At 45.3% G+C, this 18913-nt stretch overlaps 1 protein-coding gene across 1 annotated transcript in view; it reads right to left on the bottom strand.

Annotated features, from left to right (window-relative positions):
• LOC103173318 (trichohyalin-like) overlaps positions 1-18913 on the bottom strand; it is a 42174-nt gene that overhangs the window by 15378 nt on the left and 7883 nt on the right. Inside the window, exons 2-10 of the mRNA XM_042345202.1 lie at positions 16419-16540; positions 15485-15738; positions 12148-12284; positions 10967-11076; positions 6168-6355; positions 5219-5401; positions 3449-3726; positions 1803-2000; positions 1151-1250 (exon numbers count right to left, since the gene is read on the bottom strand). Coding sequence (XP_042201136.1) covers positions 1151-1250; positions 1803-2000; positions 3449-3726; positions 5219-5401; positions 6168-6355; positions 10967-11076; positions 12148-12284; positions 15485-15692 — 1402 coding nt within the window. The 5' untranslated portion in view covers positions 15693-15738; positions 16419-16540. The remainder of the gene's footprint in view (positions 1-1150; positions 1251-1802; positions 2001-3448; positions 3727-5218; positions 5402-6167; positions 6356-10966; positions 11077-12147; positions 12285-15484; positions 15739-16418; positions 16541-18913) is intronic.

Below are 18913 nucleotides of genomic sequence, written 5' to 3'. Positions count from 1 at the left end.
GCGCCCCAGTAACTCTCATCTGTCCTCGCTCCTTACACCAGTGCCCGTTGCCCTCGTTTCACCGGGTCTGGCCTCCTGCTTGTAACTCGAAATCTCAGCTCCACCATTGGCGGCCGTTCCTTCAGCCACTACTCCCCGAGGCTCTGGAACTCCCTTCCTCACTCCATTCGCATCAACCCCTCTCTTCTGTTAGCAGGTCTCGGCTGAACACCTTTCATTTTGACTGCACCTTTGGACACATTGTTCACCCTCCCCCTGGCTCAATCCCGGGATCGTTTTCTGTGAAGCGCTCTGAGATGCCGTCCGACGTAGAGGGCGCTATCTAAATAAAACTTGTTGTTGTTTTCTCTGCTACTCAAATTTTTTGTGTCTTCTGAACCATATTGCTATATATATTTACGGCACACAAGAAGGCCATTCAGCTCATTGCTTTCATGCTTGCTCCCGCAAAAGCAATAATTTGTCCCATTTGTTAGTCATACTCATACTACAGTAGGATTCATCTTCGTACCACAATGAACCCATGCTCGCCAGTATCCATTGGTTCCCATCACAGAGTGAATTGACTTCAAGATCCTCACACTAATCTGCAAGTTCTCTGTTGTGTTGGATAGAACACTCACCTCATAAACTAAAGAAACTGGGTTCGATTTTTGCGCAGGGCGAAACGTTTCGCAAGTTTCTTTCCTCCATTTGATAATCAGTGGCTGATTTGAATCCCATTTTTTGGGAAGTGGTAATCCTCACCTATCACCTCACGGATGTCACATCTCCGGCCTGCTCCTCCTCCCTCCATCGATGGTTAGTTTTTCGGACTCTCTGCCTACTACTCTTTGGATTTCCATCCGACAATTCCTCCGTCTGTCTCCCTAAATTTGTTCCTTCAAGGTACATCTGAAGCTCATTCTCATTCACCGCGCTTTTGGTCAACCTCTACCCTCGCTGGTCAACTTACTATGTCTATCTTCCCAACTTCTTGATTCCTACATCCAGCTCGAATTCATATCCCTGATTATCCAGCGCGTTGTGACGTCCACCCGGTATGGAAGACGCTCTACAAATGTAATTAATTTAAGTTTACATTTTAGATGTCAATTTCTCTGTGATGTACCATTCTGAACAAGCCACTGTGATGCCCGATATCACGAACCTCTGAGCGCCGTTTCTTTCCCAGACAAAGTGATGGAAGTTTGCTGGACAATCTGATGCTGCTCCTTGTTTTTCGGGAACTCGTGGTGAGTGTCTTTTGCCTGGGGTAGGGTTACACAATCCATCAGTGATACTCAACGCTCACGAATAGGTGGAGTACTTGAAATAATTATCTGACACATTCAGTTTTCCCCATAAGTGCAGTACTCCCTGCCTCACCTCACCCAAAAAGAGCATTCTTCCTCGAATTTATCAGGCATATGACTGATTATTCCTACCGTCCGCTTGTTTGGCTCTGAGCTATTCTCTTCACAAATTGCGGAGCATCTAGATCTCTACAGCTTAAATCCCCTCTCAATTTGGGACCTGTGGAGCCGGTGAGGATCTGTGATTTTGATTCCAGAAAATCAAATTCATGATTATTGTCCTTTGAGGTGAAATCCCTCAGCGGTCTCACGTCCAAACGACCTCTGCATAGCTACCGACCAAGCCGTTCCCACCTTTCGGTTAGCTCTGTTTTCATGTCGTCTTCCTCATCGATTCCACAATCGGCGTGTGAACTTTTAGCAATTAACTTCATCCCATCCTCTTCCCAACCCCACTCTCACTTCATAACTATCGTGCAAGCCCCCTAAAGACAAATAAAGACGGACCTGGAGTCCTTTTCCAGGATTCTTGTGATATTTGCTGATCATTGCATCCTTATCATTCTCAAACTCAGCATATCCTCCCGGTCTGTCGAATGCTCCTCCCCTCATTCTTTTCTCTATGGGCTCAAGCAGCTCCGGCAGATCACGTTCAGAAAGCTCAAAATTTTTCTGGAAAATCTCATACAGCGTGGCCATATTTCTCTAAAAATATAAAAAATATTCCATGGTTTATGAGTGTTAATGACCTGGAAAAACAATTAAGGTCGTTGAGACATTACATCCAGGCTCTCACGTACTCTGCTTCGACCTCAGCTCCATAGCCACATCCTCTCTTTTGCACATCATCTGTTAATAAGACTCTCATCCACAACATCATAACTCTACATAGTTTTAGATTTGTAAAGGGCACTTTCGCTTCTGAAGATTTCCTTTAAAAAATCAACGATTGAAACAGATTGCCAGGAATGGTTGTTGAAACCAGGACACCGGAGACATTTAAAAGTCAGCTCAATGCGGTGGATGGTAGGGTATGTGTTCTGTTGGATTGCGATCAGTTGCTGTCAAGAACTTTCTGCATTCAAATCTATCGTCACAACTTGTCATCGAAAAGCTTGACTTTCCAAATGCACTTTCCGCTAAAACTCCCAGGCTCTTTTCTACTCAACCTGCAGACATGGAGAGCTGTGCCAGAAAACAGTGTGACGCAGAAAATTATGGGAGCATACATTCCGACTAAAGAATACATCTATATCAAATCAGAGTGATACTAAAGGTGAAAAACAGAGAGTGGGTGTTACATAAATTACATTTAATGTGGGAAAAGCGGGTAGAACAATTGTGGAGTCCTGTAGCTCAGTGGTTAGAGCACTCGCTTTGCAAGTGAGAGACCTGAGTTCAATTCCAGGCAGAGGGCGAAACCTTGGGCAAGTTTCCTTAATCCACACAGAGCCTAATAATAATCCCTCCAAAACCAAAAACAATAATTAATTGGTCATTTTCAATCTACGACTGTTTGTGGGACATTGCTGTGCGCAATTGGCTGCCGCGTTCGCCCACAAATATACAGTCAATTCACTTTGCAGTATGTTCTGTGAAGCGCTTTGGAACGTCCTCCCGACGTGAAAAGCGCTATATCAAATGCAAGGATGATTATTATGTAAAGAAAGCTGATCGAATACTAAGATTAAAAATAGCGGCTTGAATATAATAATCATTGTTAAATTTGGTACAGAACCTTTCCATGGAAAGGATGTCCCAAAGCGCTTCACGGGACATTATGCAAGATTAGTGACTGTGCGTTTTATGGAGTTATGCAGCAGTGAAATTGCACTTCTTCACGATTCAATCACATCAGCCATTGAGTGAGTAACCAAATTTTATCTGGGGGAACTTTTGCTCAGGATGTTGTGAGAGTGAAACCCCATTCTCTCTTTGAATAGAGCTGCGGAAGCTTTAAAGATTACATGAGCAAACTGAGATCCCACCTTTCTGTTTGGGTGGATATTAAAGATCCTCTGGCAATATTTGCAAACAGAATTGAGTTTCTCCAGCCCAGGTTTCTGAATCAGAGGTGAGAGTGCTACAAGCTGAGACAGCCTGCTATAATGTGAAGCCCACCGTTTGTTTACCTTATAATCAAGTTACGTTACCTCTAGCTCCGCCTGATACTTGTCACCTTCATCCTTGAAACTTCGTTTCAGAAACACCTGGAGAGCTTCAGACCGGCACCGCTCGTGCACTGTGAATAACGCATCCACAGATTGTATCGGTGGCTTCACTTCATTCATCGCTTCCTTGTAAAAGTCCAATGCTTCCCTCACTGCAGCCGTGTTTTCAATCTTAGACATTGTTGTTACTGCATTCTCAAGACACGGCACCCGCCCACTGCAGATCATCGTCACATAGGTGGTCACCATCGGAGCCAACACTGGAAGTAAAGAGAGATTTTAGAGATTACAGCACAGAAGATCATTCGCTCCTTTATCACTCGCCATCATGTATGTGCTGGGTCACGCTAACGTTCTCTTATCTCGTTCCCTGCCCTTTCGCAATAAATATTTGCTGACATTCCGACAAGTACTAAAATCCCCTCTTCAAATGCGATGTTTGCCTGATGTAGTCTGCTCGTTCTCGTTCTCCACTGGAACTCTCCAGTTTATTTTTTTCCCAGGTATGACTGCCAGGTTATGCAGGTTCCTACTTACGCATGTGTCGTAGGACAACTTGTCCAACATTTCACCGTGCCGGGTATCGAACCATGGTTCCTCGCGTGCGGGACGATTGCTCTAACCACTGAGCTCCTGAAGTCCACACATCTATCTTAACACCTTCATACTTTTATATTCCTCTGCCTGTGTTTGCCTTATGTAACACACTTCCACCTGCCTTTGATGAAGCAATAACTCCTGCACTTCCCAATTACTCTCACTCATATTAATTATATTGATCTTGAAGCAGTGACGCTCGAGTTATTCCACAGTATTATGTGGAAACATCTTTCCAACTCATTCAGCTGGATCATGTGTCATCAGTTTTTCTCAAAGTTTGGTCACAACGACAACAACAACAACAACAATAAGTCTAGAGGTCGTCCCAAGGTGCTGGACAGATGGGTCGGGACCCGAGCAGGGAGGAAACGGTCAAGGTGAGGCGAGGGAAGGGAGGGAGCGAGGAGGCGTTAGAGAGTCGAGCGGGTTGCTGAAGGGACGGTTGAAGAGAAAGGTCTTGAGACTGGCCTTGAAGGACGAAATGGAGGAATCAAGGCGAAGCCATTGGGGTATGGAGTTCTAGAGCGCCTCGGGGCTGAGAGTCTGAAGGCCCGGTCACCGATGGTAGGTCGGTTAGGGCGGGTGATGTGGCGCATACTGGAGCCAGAAGAACGGAGGTTTCGGGCAGGTAAGCAGTGGGCTAGAAGGTTGGAAATGTAGGAGGGTATAAGGCCGTGAATGGCCTTGTAGGTGAGAATGACGATCTTGATTTCAATCCTCTGGGGGATGGGGAAACAGTGGAAGCGAGCGAGGGTGGGAATGATGTGGCCTCTCAGATTTGACCTCTTTCTCTGCGGTTACAGATGATCCTCGTAGGTACTTCCTACGTTGATTCTGACTTTACCAGCTTGTGGCTGGCAAGACAAATCGATTTTGTGAAATAGAATTTGAAGTCCAAAAGCTTTATTGCTTGGCTGTATTACGAAGAGCCCCAGCTCATGGCAGTGCCATGCATGAATGTCACCCAGCTTCACTCCAAGGCAATCGTGGAGCAGAGCTCAGGGTGAGCTTATAACAGATGGGTCATTATCTGGAGAAAGAAATGTACAGAAATGTATACTCCACAATATCTTTGAAATCAGAGGAGCCTCCAGTAATTTTTCAACTAGCCCGAGGATCTTGAATGTAAATCTGAGCGTTTATAAGACATACTTTTCCCAGTCACTTCACGGCCGTGTGTGTCTCTCTTTGTCTGTGCCTTCCTGTATATATAATCAGCAAACGTCCTGGTGAACTTCTTAAAGACAGGATTCTTCACAAAACATTTTCGCTTGTGGAAGAAACTCATGATGCGTTCTCTTGGAAGGTTGTGCTCGATGTTTCTCTTGCTCACATCTGGGGGAAGTAGAAAGATCCCTCTCAGATGTGATCTATTTACTGAGATGTTGTCATGGATGTGAGAATATGGCGATCAGGAAAGCCTGGTCAAGCCCACGCATTATATTCTGGAGATGAGATGAGTGAGCGGAGACATGATTGAGGTGTTTAAATTTGTGAAATTATTTGACAAGGTGCCTATAGATAAACAATGAATCCTTGCATTTTCTATGGTCAGACGATGAACTAGACTATGCCCAAAACGAGTGGGATAAAATATGTTTGCTAACAGCAGATCTGATAGGTGATCTGTGTGGGCCGTCGTCATAAATAAGGTGGTGAGAATGTTGAACTGCTCTATCGGAACGTGTGCCTTTAACAGAAACTATGAACGTATCTGGTAAATCATATAATGCACACCTGAGGCAGAGCGGAATAGATGGGTACAGGCGAGCGAATTGTGGAAAGATGAACGCTCCAGATTAATCTCGATGAGCCAGTTGGCTCGTTTCTTTGAAGCACCAATCAGTGAGAGGTTAGCCTCAACCTGAGTCAGTTTGGCTCACTTGGTAGCAGTTTCGCCTCTGAGTTGGAATGTTCCAGCTCCACATCAGGTAGAGCGTTGCATTGTGGGATTGTTCAAACTCGACAGCAGCGATTTTACGTCCAATTTACATTGCAGTGAATTCTTGAGGGAGCGCTGCATTGTGGGATTGCATGCCTTCCCATAGAACTTCACTGGAGTTCTATGGCCACATCCAACCATACCTCTTTGACTGCTTACCCGGTTTCAATCTCAGAACGTACTCCAAATATTCATCCGCAGTCACGGGAGTCCCATTTATTTCCAGTTTCAAAGTGAGGTCCATAACTGTCCACACGAAGCCGGCGAGGACGTTGTCATACTGGGAGGGATCATACTTCCCATTTGACGACTTGCCTTTAATGAGCTCGGTCAATTCGATGAAGTAGCTGAGACACGGTGAAGGAAGCATAGGCAAAAGAGAACTGAAAGATTTTCAGGAAAGCAGCTCCAGGAAGAAAGAAATGACCTACAAAAAGAACACTTTTAGGTCTACACATGACAAGTGAAGTTTAGCATAATTAAGATCCGGGAGTATAAAAATTAAGTGCTCCACGGCTGGGATTGAACAGCGCCAAGAACAATAACAAAATTACATTTGTAAAGCGCCTTTCATGTAGAAAATACGTCGCAAGGAGCCGAACCTTCAGAGATCAGGACCTGAGTGGTGGTGGTGCGTTAAGTGGGGGACCGTTGGGATGAAAGAAGGCAGAGGGGTTAGGAAGGTTGCTGAAAGCACGGTAAGAAAGGAGTCGTGCTTTAAGGAAGCAAGAGATGGAGAAAGGTGAAGGATTATGGCATGGAATTTCAAACCGTGGGGGAATGAGCTGAAAGCCCGTCTGCGGATGTTAAGGCGGAATGGGCAAGAGGCCGGGAGCAGGCCTGATCCTGCTAAGCGGATGAAGCTTGGACAGAAGGGGCTCAGCAGTTCAGAAATACAGGAGGGAGCAAGGCCGTAAGGGGCCTTAAAAGTTAGGGTAATAGAATGCTGATTTTTAATTCTATCCTCTGAGGGATGCTGAGCCAGTGGAGTCGGGCGAGGGTGGGGTATTGGGGTCAAGTAACCTGGTGGTGAAGAGGATACGTGCTGCAGTTTCTTGAATTATCTTCGGCTTGAGGAGGCAAGAGTTGGGTATGTCAAAAATGAGCAAATTTGCATAATCGAGTTTTGAAGTGACGGTGCGTGTATGAGGGCTTTTCCGTCATGAGGTGTGAGGACGTGGAGGACTTGGGCACTGTTGTGGAGGCAGGAGAAGGCAGAGCAGGTCTTTACAAGTATATGAGGGATCAAAGACAGTTAAGCGTCGAACAAGACTCCCAGGTTGCTAAATATATTGGTGTGGTGGTGAGTGCAACCAAGGAGGATGATGCTGCCAGTACCTCAGGTGCTGAGGCGCTGGCACGAGCTAAACAGGAGGGCATCAGTCTTGCTGATATTTAGCTAAAAAATGTGGCTCTCATCCAAGACTGACTGTCAGATCGACAGTATGTCAGGCCATCAGTTTTCATGGAATAGATTTTGGAGGCAGAGAAATAGAGTTTCATCAGTTTCATCAGCGTATGTTGACTCCATGGGGTCGAGGAGGACGGGGATTCAGAGGCAGCCCTGTATAAATATGGTCAGGATATCGTTGGCGACCTTGACCAGAGCAGTTTCTATGCTGTGGGCAGCACCGAAACCCGATTGCATAGTGTTCATGGAGAGAGTGAGAGGCGAGGAAATAGCGAATCTGGTAGGCAACGGCTCTCTCAAGGACCTTGGGTAGGAAAGGAAGGTTTGAGATGGTCCGGTAGCTGGAGAGCTGTGATCGGTCAAGGGAAGGTTTCTTCAAGTTGGGGGAGATAATGGCTATTTTTAGGGTTGAAGGAAAAGTGCCAGATGATAGGAAGTGGTTAACGGTGTAGGCGATTAATGGGGCAAGGAGTGGAGCGTGTAGATATTGAAAAGTAGTGAAACGCACATAGAGCGATGAAGAGCACGGCACGAGGTTCTTCACGGGCTAGAAGAGAAACCATTGGCGTGTACAAATTGTTGACGTAGTGATAGATAAGACCTGAAACTGATAAAATGCTGGAATGCATCGAGTCCAAATTCGAGGGAATCCGCTCAGCTGCTACTGGCCTCCCGGCTTCCACCCCTTCCCTACAACAATGGCACACAATCACCCATGCGGCATTAACTCATGCCTCCTTCCACACCTTTGTACCTGTCAACCCCTCCGCTGGTTTCACCACCACAACCTCGATGAAGTCCAACTCCTGCTCCCTGGAACACATCCCCATCCCTTTGACAACAAATTTGACCCTGGAGTGTCTTTCTCACCCACATCTACGCCACGACCGGCACTGTCTACCACCAACAAATTGCCAAACGCCGCCACTGCCTCACCCCTGCCGAAACCCTGGTCAAGGCATTCGTCACATCAAGACTCGATAAACTCCCTCCTCTTTGGCCTTCCGCACTCTTCCCTTCACAAACTGCAGATCGTACAAAACTCTGCAGCTTGTGCACTCTCACGCACCAGGCTCTGTGACCCCATCAGTCGCAGCCTCCACCGACTCCATTGGCCTCCCATTCCCCAGTGGATGAAATTCAAGATCCTGATCTTCACTTTCAAGTCCATCCATGTCCTTGACGCCCTCATAACTCTCCGACCTTTTGATTTCCAAATTACCCGCTCCCTCCGTTCAACATGCTCCAGACTGCTACATGTCTTCCGATCGACCCGCCCTGCCATCAGTAACCGAATTTCATCCTCTCGGCCCCCGTACTTCGGAAGTCCATCCCTCGGTCCCTTCGCTTCGCTTCCTCTTTTACCTCTTTCAAAGCCAGAGCTAAGATCATTCTCTTCGATCGTACCTTTGGTCGCTCTCCACCTCTCTGCCCTCCCTCAACCTTAAACCTGCCCTTCCCCCATTCGGGTTTCCAGACAGCTGACTGTTCAGCCATTTGGGACGTCCTCCCGACGTTATAGGCGCTCTATAAAGGTAATTTTGTTGTTGCTTGTGTTGAAACATTCAAGCACAGAAACTTGCAGTATGAGGTGAGAGGAGAAGGCTGGAATGGTCTTCGGTATCGAAGGCATTAGATAGGTCGCCCTGAAGAGGAGACAGAGAGACACTGATCACAGATGCACAAAATGTCGTCTGTCACCTTGAACAGAGCGGATTCTGTGCTGTGAGCAGCATGGTAACCTGATTGGAAGGAGCAGTGTAGCGAGTAGCAGGATGGGAATGAGCGAAGCTGGGACGCAACGACTCTCAAAGAATTTCGAAAGTAAAGAAAGTTGGAGATGGGCCTGTAGCTGGAAGGCGGGGAGGGTCCACTGAAGGTTTTTTTAGGATGGGTATGATTGCAGCTGTTTCAAAGGGATGGGAACGGTACCAGACAAAGGGAGGGACTGATGATTAGAGCCGTGAGTGGATGGAGCTGGGTAGCAAGTGGAGGGTTAGGGATGGCGTCAAATGAGTAGCTAGTGCGCTGCATGCTACGTATATTGTTGATGATAGAGGTGGTCCCGATAGTTTCGAAAATGTGGATGTAGGGTTTGGTAGGATTCGGAGTGAGGCTGCGGGGTGTTGGTGGAAGATGTGGAGGATGTGACTGTTGGGAGCGTGTAGACAGATGAATGGATCCCCTTGAATTTGGACTAGAAGAAATCCAGAATCTGCTCATTGTCAGGGCTCAGGTAATGCATGGGTGAGCCATAGGAGGGTGGACGAAGCAAACGGTTGGTGTTGGGTATTAGAAGCCTACGGTTATATTTCGCACAAAGATTCAATTGCAGTTGAAAGATAACTTGGAGGAGGCGAGGGCGGAGCTGCATATTTTGATGTATTCCAACCACATTTGCCGGTGCACCATTCGGTGAGATTTGAGACAGGTTGTTTCAGTGGCCCGCACCTGACCACTAGGGGAGCGGATATGGCTGGAGTACTATGGAAAGTTTCATGAGTATTGGGCATTTCAGGAGTTGAAGAGGACAAGGGCATCAATAGTGATGGAGAGGGAGTTTGGGAGCAAAGTAAACGAGGAGTGTAAATCAGAGCGGAAATAATTCCAGTGGGTGAGGAGTTCAGATAACAGCGGAGAGGGATTGTGGGGAGATTATGTACAAGGCAATAGGATATGCTGGTGGCTGGTGTGAACTCGCCAAAAGGGAAGTTGAAAGAGAATGTAAGTTGACTCGTCAAACAGCGGCAGGCGGGACTAAACAAGTCAATCATGTTGTTGAGTAATAATGCTTCGACAGTTGGGTTTAGATACCCAGGTGTCATTCTAACTCAGAATTTTCCTTTGGCTTGGGCACACCTGGATTCCTGTGGACAACTCTAATCAGATTACACCCGAAGTAATGTGTGCGGCTATGGCGAGCGCACACCTGGAGCACTGTTCAACGCTGTGGTCAGACCACAACTTGACTTGAAATGGACTTTATCGAGTGGTTTAAGACTGTCAAATCTTTGGTAAGGTGGACATCAAAAGGCTCTTTCCACTTGTTGTTTAGTCCAAAACGTGGAAGTACAGGTGCATTTACACAAGATCACGTCTCAGCGAGCTGCACAGTGGTTAGCTTGGACGGCAAGCAACGGAGCAGGGCAATGGGAGGAGACCATAGATAGATCTTTAGCGGAGATGTACAGACAAATAAAGAGACAGAGAGGCAGCGGAATTGAGGCAGGCAGTTACAGAGGTTAAGGTCATGGTCATTCTTGACGTCTTCCTGCACAGTGAGACACAAAATAGTGCTGATCTTCTGTAACATCAGAAGCGCAGTAGTGGCCACACACAAACTGTGATAATGCGAAGTGTCCAAACCAACTCGGCCTCTTAAAATCGCTAAACCCATTCTCCCGTGTGTTAATACGCTGAGGAATTCAATAGTAAATTCACATGATGGATGTGGTGGGACCACACAATGGCTGCTGAAACGAAACGATTTGATAATGCTATGGTTAACTGACGCCGGTTTTTCCGTTAGTTAGTGGATGAAGGATACTGCAGTTTCTCGATGGACCACTGGTTGATGGTTCCTGTGCTGTTGTAGATCAGCGTGCTGCTCAAGAGCAGAGCCAAGGCTGAAATCCATCCGTCATTCTGGCCATCGCCCTGTACGGAGGGACACAAATACCACTGATGTTTTGTCATATCACAAGCAAAGCCATCAGCACACACAGACTGTGATAATATGATTTCAAACGTCATTTAGCATCACTAATAAACCGTTAACAGAGCCTGTAGACGCGAGCGACAAGTGCATAGTCAGCCAGACTGGCTGACAGAAGAGACGCAGGACTGTTGTGAGAACTCGGCGCGAGAGTAGATTCGAGGCCAGAGGGCGAGTGATAAATACCAGCCATCGTGGCAAATACGCGTGAGAGGCCTAGACCTTTCGCTTGGTACATGCCATTGAATTCAATCTGCTCTCTCTTTGTGAAATCAGCAATTTGCGCAAGGGGCGAAAACGCTTTTTTTCAAATATCCCGCCTGGTCCAACAGCCAAAACTCACATCATTTCTGCTTGCTAGTTTAAAATATCGAACAGCTTATGGGACTGTAGGTGTTGACAGGCAGAATAGATCGTATCCTGATGAGTTCTGTGTGTAATGGCCCATCTCTTCCTTTAATGATCAATTTCTGATGTTTTTATTGAAAAAACATTTCCTTCCCGTCATCTGCAGAATTTTTAAATTCTCTCTTTCTCTCTGTTATTCGTTGTCTCGATTCTGTTGCTGTCTTTGTCCTCTCTGTCATGTCAATCTTTTCAAAGTCTCATCTTCTTTGATTATGATGCTCCTAATTCGTTACTTGTGTGAAAATCCCTTACACGTCGAACCATTGCAATCTGGAATATATTACACCATTTGTGTAATATATTGCATCCCTCGCTGAATAGATTAATGTGGCTGTCAGTTGACTTAATAATTCCCACCATATTTTAACTCAATCATTCCCGATCCGTTAGTGTTTTCTTGCTTATGTCAATATTTATCGAATTGTGGTCCCTTATGCCACAACACTCACGCGCGCCACCTTGCCATCCCGCCCTTCCCCACCCCACCGACTCACCGATATCCCCACTATTCCGCCCCCCGGTTGCTATTGATTTCAATCATACTATCGGGAGCTCTATTTGTCACTCTTTTGGCTGCCGATATGGTCCAGATATAAATGACTCACATTCTCAAAGTCGCCCAGACCCTCAGTGTCCAGCAGCACCAGGCATTGCTTGTCGTTCCCAGGGTGAGGCATGCACCACATCCAAATTCCTTTGGTCTCCAACTGAACAGTTGATCCGAGACAGAAGCCTGATTGTCCTGGAATGAAAAGAGGTAATTTATTTCCTCAGAGCTTGCCTGAACCTCATAAAAAATTGCGGTGATCAGAGCCATACACCGTCCTGGAGTCCTGTAGCTCAGTAGTAGTAGTAGTAGTAGTAGTAGTAGTAGTAGTAGTAGAGCACTCGCTTTGCAAGCGAGAGACCGGAGTCCAATTCCAGGCAGGGCGGAACCTTGGGCAACTTTCCATACTCCACACAGAGCCTAATAATAATCCCTCCACAAACCAAAAACAACAATAAAATTGGTCATTTTTCAATCTACGTCTGTTTGTGGGACATTGCTGTGCGCAATTGGCTGCCGCGTTCGCCCATAAATATATAATCAATTCAGTTTACAGTGTGTTCTGTGAAGCGCTTTGGGACGTCCTCCCGACGTGAAAAGCGATAAATCAAATGCAAGGATTATTATTATTATTATTACTCCAGGGTACAGAGATCAGAGCTATAAACAATACTCCAAGATACAGGCTGATCAGAACACTGTACGCAGTTCTCCCAAGCGTGGTACAACGGAGATTTGAACAAATCTTCAGTTGTTTTCTGATTCGTTATATCTTCTGGCACGGTAGACTTCTTCGGGACAAGCGTAAATATATACCATATTTACCAATAAATATATATTTGTTTTTTTTACAATAAATATGTTCTAATAGTTAACACTTGGGCCATTACCTGTCAGACACGTTCTGGTCTTGAAATTCGAATGTGGTACAATATCCATCAAATCTAACCCATAATTTCATTGTTAATATTGGAAGGATTGAGCTCCTAGCAACAGCTATTCCTTCAGCTATTTGTTGGTTGTGATCAGGATTGTTGTCTTTCCATTTGGGATGTTTGATCTGGGCACAAATGGAGGAAGCGGGTATACAGAGATCCCTTAAACACCTGTTTAGCCCTCTCAAGCCGCGCTTGCCTAGGCGGAGAGGAAATCCCGTCACCTGACTTGCTCAGAAGGTCATAAAGAAAGTCTTCAGGCCCACGTTTTCCTTGTAAAGTTTGGAGCCGAGAGAAGGTGCAAAGGGTTTTCGGCGGATGCAACCCATGTTCTATATTGGAATCTAATTAGGTATATTTTGGAGGTGAGTGGGACCTAAAAGTGCTCACCAATATGAAAATTCTGAAACGCAACTCCTGATTCAAATTTGCCCTGCAGCTCGGTGGTTAGTGTCTGGATCTCAAGTGAGAGAAGTTGGTTTCGCTTACGGGGCAAGCCGAAATGTTAGGAAAAATTACCTTATTCTGCACACCTTTGTTTACCTAAAAGTAGGCAGTAACCTCGTTGTTAGTTGATAGGCGGATTGATATATCTGAGGGAGTAATTCCTTCAAAAAATTTAAGTAATGATAATAATATTAAATTAGTCACGAAATCCACACCTGATTGTGTTAAACTGTTGTGCATAATTGGGTGCTACGTTTCAACTATAAATAATACAGTCAACTGACTTTGCAGTATATTCTGACAAACACATTAAGACGGATTGAATAGGTAATAAGGTGCTGCATAAAAAAGCAAGGTTGATTATGATTCATCGGTGAGTTGTGTGTAGCGTCTGTCTGTCTGTCTGTCTGTCTGTCTGTCTGTCTGTCTGTCTGTCTGTCTGTCTGTCTGTCTGTCTGTCTGTCTGTCTGTCTGTCTGTCTGTCTGTCTGTCTGTCTGTCTGTCTGTCTGTCTGTCTGTCAATCTCTGTATGTCTGTCTGTCTGTCTGTCTCTCTGTCTCTCTGTCTCTCTGTCTCTCTGTCTGTCTGTCTGTCTGTCTGTCTGTCTGTCTGTCTGTCTGTCTGTCTGTCTGTCTGTCTGTCTGTCTGTCTGTCTGTCTGTCTGTCTGTCCGAAAGGAGGGAGCAACAGGGTTAATTGTAAACGATTGCCAACCTGTAAGTAGAGGATGGCAGAGCCTGACCTGTCCCACGAGTGTAACTGCTCCCTGCAGATAAAGTCAGCCGAACGCCCGCCAGGGGACAACTTGTTGCCCCACCTCAATGCGGTTCCTCCAACCACAGGAGCATAGGAAGAATAGAAGGCCATTCTGGTCTCCGTGGCTATTACGCCATTTAATTAGATCATGGCTGATATGTACCTCAACTAATCCATTCAATTCCACTTTTACGCTTGTTCCCCATATTCCATAATACCCTGACCTACCAAAAATCTGTCGCTTCACTCACGAAGGTTTGGATGGATCCAGCGTCCACAGCCTTTTCGGCGAGAGAATTCCTGATTTCTAGTATCCTTTGTGGTAAGAAATTCTTCTTGATTTCACTCTATAATGGCCTGGTTCCAATTTTAAGGATATGCACCCTTGTTCTGGATTCACCCACCAGAGGAAATAACTTTTATCTGGCTACCCGATAGAATCCGTGATCATCTTAAATACCTGTATTAAATAACGCCTCAAACTTCTAAGCTGAAGGAGCTTGCAAGTTGACCACCACAAAGTGCGGCGTTGCTCAGGGCTCTGCCTTTGGTCCCCTCCTCTTAAATCTCTATATGCTCCCTCTTGGTGGCATCATCCGCCGACATGTGGTCAACATTCACCTGTATGCGGATGACACGCAAATCTAACTGTGTAGTATCTGTCTGCCTCATCTTTCTGCATGTCTGTCTGACTCTCCTCTAACAGGGGCAACACCCAATGCCGTAAATAATTGCCATCCTGAACATCAAGAAGGTCGGAACCGGGACTGATCTACCTTTATAATTGCTCCCTGTAGATATAGGCAGAACACTGGGATTGGAACCTTGGTTCCCCCACCTCAATGAGGTGCTGTGGCCCTTCAAACAAGAAAGGTTTGGGTTAATAGTGTACACCAGGGCACCAGATGTTGTCCTCACAGGATTTATGAGACGCATGCACATGTTTAAGCTGCAGAGACACGGTTGCGGTGTTACTAACGAGCGTAGTTGAAATGTGTTCGCTTTGCACTTATGTGTGTCGGTAGCGACCGGGAGGGGGTAAGGTACAACTTGTAACTACAAATGTACACGCTGTAGAGCCGCCACCCGTCGGTCTGTTGTGTAACTGGAGCTTCATGACTTTTGTTTTTACTTTTCGAGGACGGGAATTTTTCTGAGATATACATGTCCAATCATCGAAAACATACTTGGTTATCGATAAAAAAATCTATATAGGCTTACTTAACATGTATGAAACAGGCAATGAGTTGCATGGTACCTCTCTGTTTTCCAGCCAAGTTGTTCATCGGATAAGACTTTCTCGTGCGGTACAGTCCGATTATTGCCACAACCACAACAGGCTGGTTTATCTGTGAGAGGATCTTCAACGCCTCATCATTCACCTGCAGGTTTCCATAGCCTGAGTTCTTGATCAAACAGACCGGACCTTTCTTCTCAGACATCTTCTCTTCTTCATCTTTATCCATCTTGGCAGCCGTTTCACTGCGGCAGAGCTGGGCTGGTCTCTAATTCCTATTTTACAATACATGATTCTCATTTTAAATATCATTTCATTCATAGTCGAATTGTACAATTATTCTTGCAATGGACACACCACGGTATCGTACCGTCAAGACACCTTATAGCTCTTCGCTGGATTTATTACAAAATGTAGCTTATAATCCGTAGGGGAGAGCCTACCGCTAATTTACACACAGCGATTTTGCACATTGTCCCACAATCAGCCATAAAGTTTATGATCAATTTTGAATGGTCAGGACATTAGGAGAGAAAACCTCTTCTATCTCCCATCATTACCATGGAATATTTCATGTTCAGCTGCACAAACACAGATGTTACATCTGTTTGTTACCTCTTGCGAAAGACGGCATCTAGAACAAAGCACCATAGCGTCAGTGTTGTCCTACAATGTCAGCTGGACAAGGTGTTTTCAAAATTGTGGCACATAATTTAGTGATAGATGGATGGAAACTGTAATCTCCAAGGAGCGTAAGATGAAGTGATCGTCCTCGATTTATTGACATCTATATGGAAGGAATATTGTGTACATTGACCGTCTACTTGTGTCAGAAATTGCTATACAATGCAGGGAACTTTTACAATAAAACCCATCACAATCTGGTTTGGTTTCATTGTTATTTCATATGTCCATTGCTGTTAAAGTTTAACCAACTAACTAAATTAATACATACCATTTGCAAAATGCCTCTGATGCGAGTAATGTCTTTAGATATTCCATCGCTGCTCCCGTGTCACCCACAGAGATACCCTCACTTTTCGATCCGTAGGGTATACAAAGCGTCTGTGCACAGATCTGAAAACACAGCAACATCATAGCGATACAGTAATTCACAAAGCCAACCTAAGAAATCAGAGTGGCCGAGTGGAGGAAACAAATAAAGCGAGATATCGAAGGGTGGTTGTTGGAGTCTGGTTGGGGTGGTGTTGGGTGGGAATAAAGAGACAGAGGAAGAAAGGAAGGAAGTAATAAAAGACAGAAGAGAGAAAGAGTGAGAAATAAAGAGTCATGGAGAAAGAAGCAAAAGGAACGCATGAAACAGCTGGAAAGAAATGGAGAGAGGAAGCAAGGAAGGACTATAATGTTAGAAGCTGTCTTTCAGCTAAAATGTTTAACCAGAAAGAATCGTCCGGTTCTGGTTATGATACTGCTGAAGAAAAGTGAGTTTCTACTCATGTTCTGGCCTGCAAACTGTCGGCCACTTTTTTGCACTTGAATAATAATTTCGATGAAGCTGACAAACAGAAACGTAGGCTGTTTAATAAGTAAACATGTAAACCCTAAGCGTCCGTGCCAATATCTACACTTAACATGAGACACTAACATTTCTATTCTGCACACTCAACCTTCCTAAGTCAGTCCAGATCCATGGCAACGTGTTTGACCCTCAACTATCCTATCTACCGTACAACTGCACCATGACCCGCTTCACCTTCCCCCACCTCCGCAACATCGACCGGTTCTGCCACTTTCTCACTCCAGAGGCCGCCTAAATCCTCACACATGCTTTCATTATATCGAGGCTTGACTACGCAAACGCATTGCTTGTCGGCCTCCCCATCTCCAGCTTCCATAGCTGCAGATCATCCAGAACTCTGTCTCAACCCCTTGTGCGCAACTTCTTGCCACGTTTCACCAAAAGATACACATATCTCTTCACTTAACAGTACACGGTGTGACGTGCTTTGAGACGTCTCGTGGACGGGAAAAGCGCTCTATCAAAGGGAAGTATTATTATTACTAATTATGATTATTATTTATTTTCCTAAAGGTCACTGTTCACTTCTCCCACATGGATCCAAACTTACACTAGATACTGTTTAGTTAACTTGTTAGATCAGAAAAGAGGACTCACCTCAGCGAGCCAGTCCGGAAACTTTAATCGGATCTGCCACTGTCACACACATCAGGCCGCCAAAATCCTCAATCATGGCAGTTGAGCTCGACTACGCAAACTCCCTACTTGTCGGATTTCCCAATTCTCCCCTCCACATGCTGCATATCACCCCGACCGCAACAGCTCCTGTCCTCTCCTATTATGCTCTGTAACCCTAACGCTCCCAGTTCCACTGTCTCTCCTTCCCCAGAAGATAGAGTTCACAATCGTTGTCTTAGCCTTCAAGGCCGTCCACGGCCTTGTCCCTCCCCAACTCGCGATCCAACATCAACGCGTTCGCTCCATCTGCTTAGCAAGCAATGGCTTTTTCCACGTCGCCCGCCCAGCTCGCTCCACCTTAGGCGGGCGGGCATGCACTCTTTCTGCCCTCACCGTATGGAAATAAAATTACATTCCCTTCGCCTCGCTCCATCTTTTGCCTTATTTTACGTGTATCAAAACACTCCATTTTCACCTAGCCATCGTCCTACGTCCCTCGTCTCCATCCGCTCAGATACGTACCCCCTTTTCTGGTCTAAATCCCTTACTGTGTCCAGCGTCTTGGCACATTCTCCACGCGTGAAAGTTGCTATAGTAATGCTACAGATGAGGTGGATCAAAACTGATTCGATTTGTATCATTATGTTAATCATTAGATGAAGTTACTGAGACAACGTCGAAGATATATCGAGTCTGAAAACCAATTGACATACACCACGGCTGCTCATTTGATAACATCTGAGGTTCTCTCTCACATCTGTGCAATTATCCTTTGTTGAATATACTTAATAGGTTACGCCAGTGATATGTTTAGCTGTTCAAGGTTTCATATCATTTATAGAAATCAACTGCTTCCACTCGTTGAGTTCATAACAGCAAAACAAAAATATAAGAGAGCGTCTAGGAATGTACACAACAGCGAAATTTACATAGCTTCTTCACACCGAATGGTGATTTATAGTGCTTTGATTTGTGAGGAACTCATTGAGGCAGAGCATAGAGAAATTCTATCACAAGCTGCTTGAAGTTTTAGTTGAATCAGAGAGTAAAGGGCAGTTTACGGGAAAGATATATCATAAAGTGAACTAGAGGTGTACATCAAGGTGTAAAGAATTGGTGTAAAGTGGCGTAGGATGTAAACCTCAGCACGGTTTGGTTAAACCACTTGTCTTTCCATGCTCCAAGCAAATTGCAAATAGTTTCAGACCTAAACGCTAGCAAATGATTCTTTGCAGTTCGCATATACAACGTTAAATCTTTTAATTCTTTCTATGTGAAAAGATTTTTTCCAA

Source organism: Callorhinchus milii, unplaced genomic scaffold (assembly GCF_018977255.1).
Source record: "Callorhinchus milii isolate IMCB2004 unplaced genomic scaffold, IMCB_Cmil_1.0 Scaffold33, whole genome shotgun sequence".
In the NCBI taxonomy this organism is placed as follows: Eukaryota; Metazoa; Chordata; class Chondrichthyes; order Chimaeriformes; family Callorhinchidae; genus Callorhinchus; species Callorhinchus milii.
Note: the sequence above shows the minus strand (reverse complement) of the source record. Positions and strands in the feature narration are given on the sequence as shown.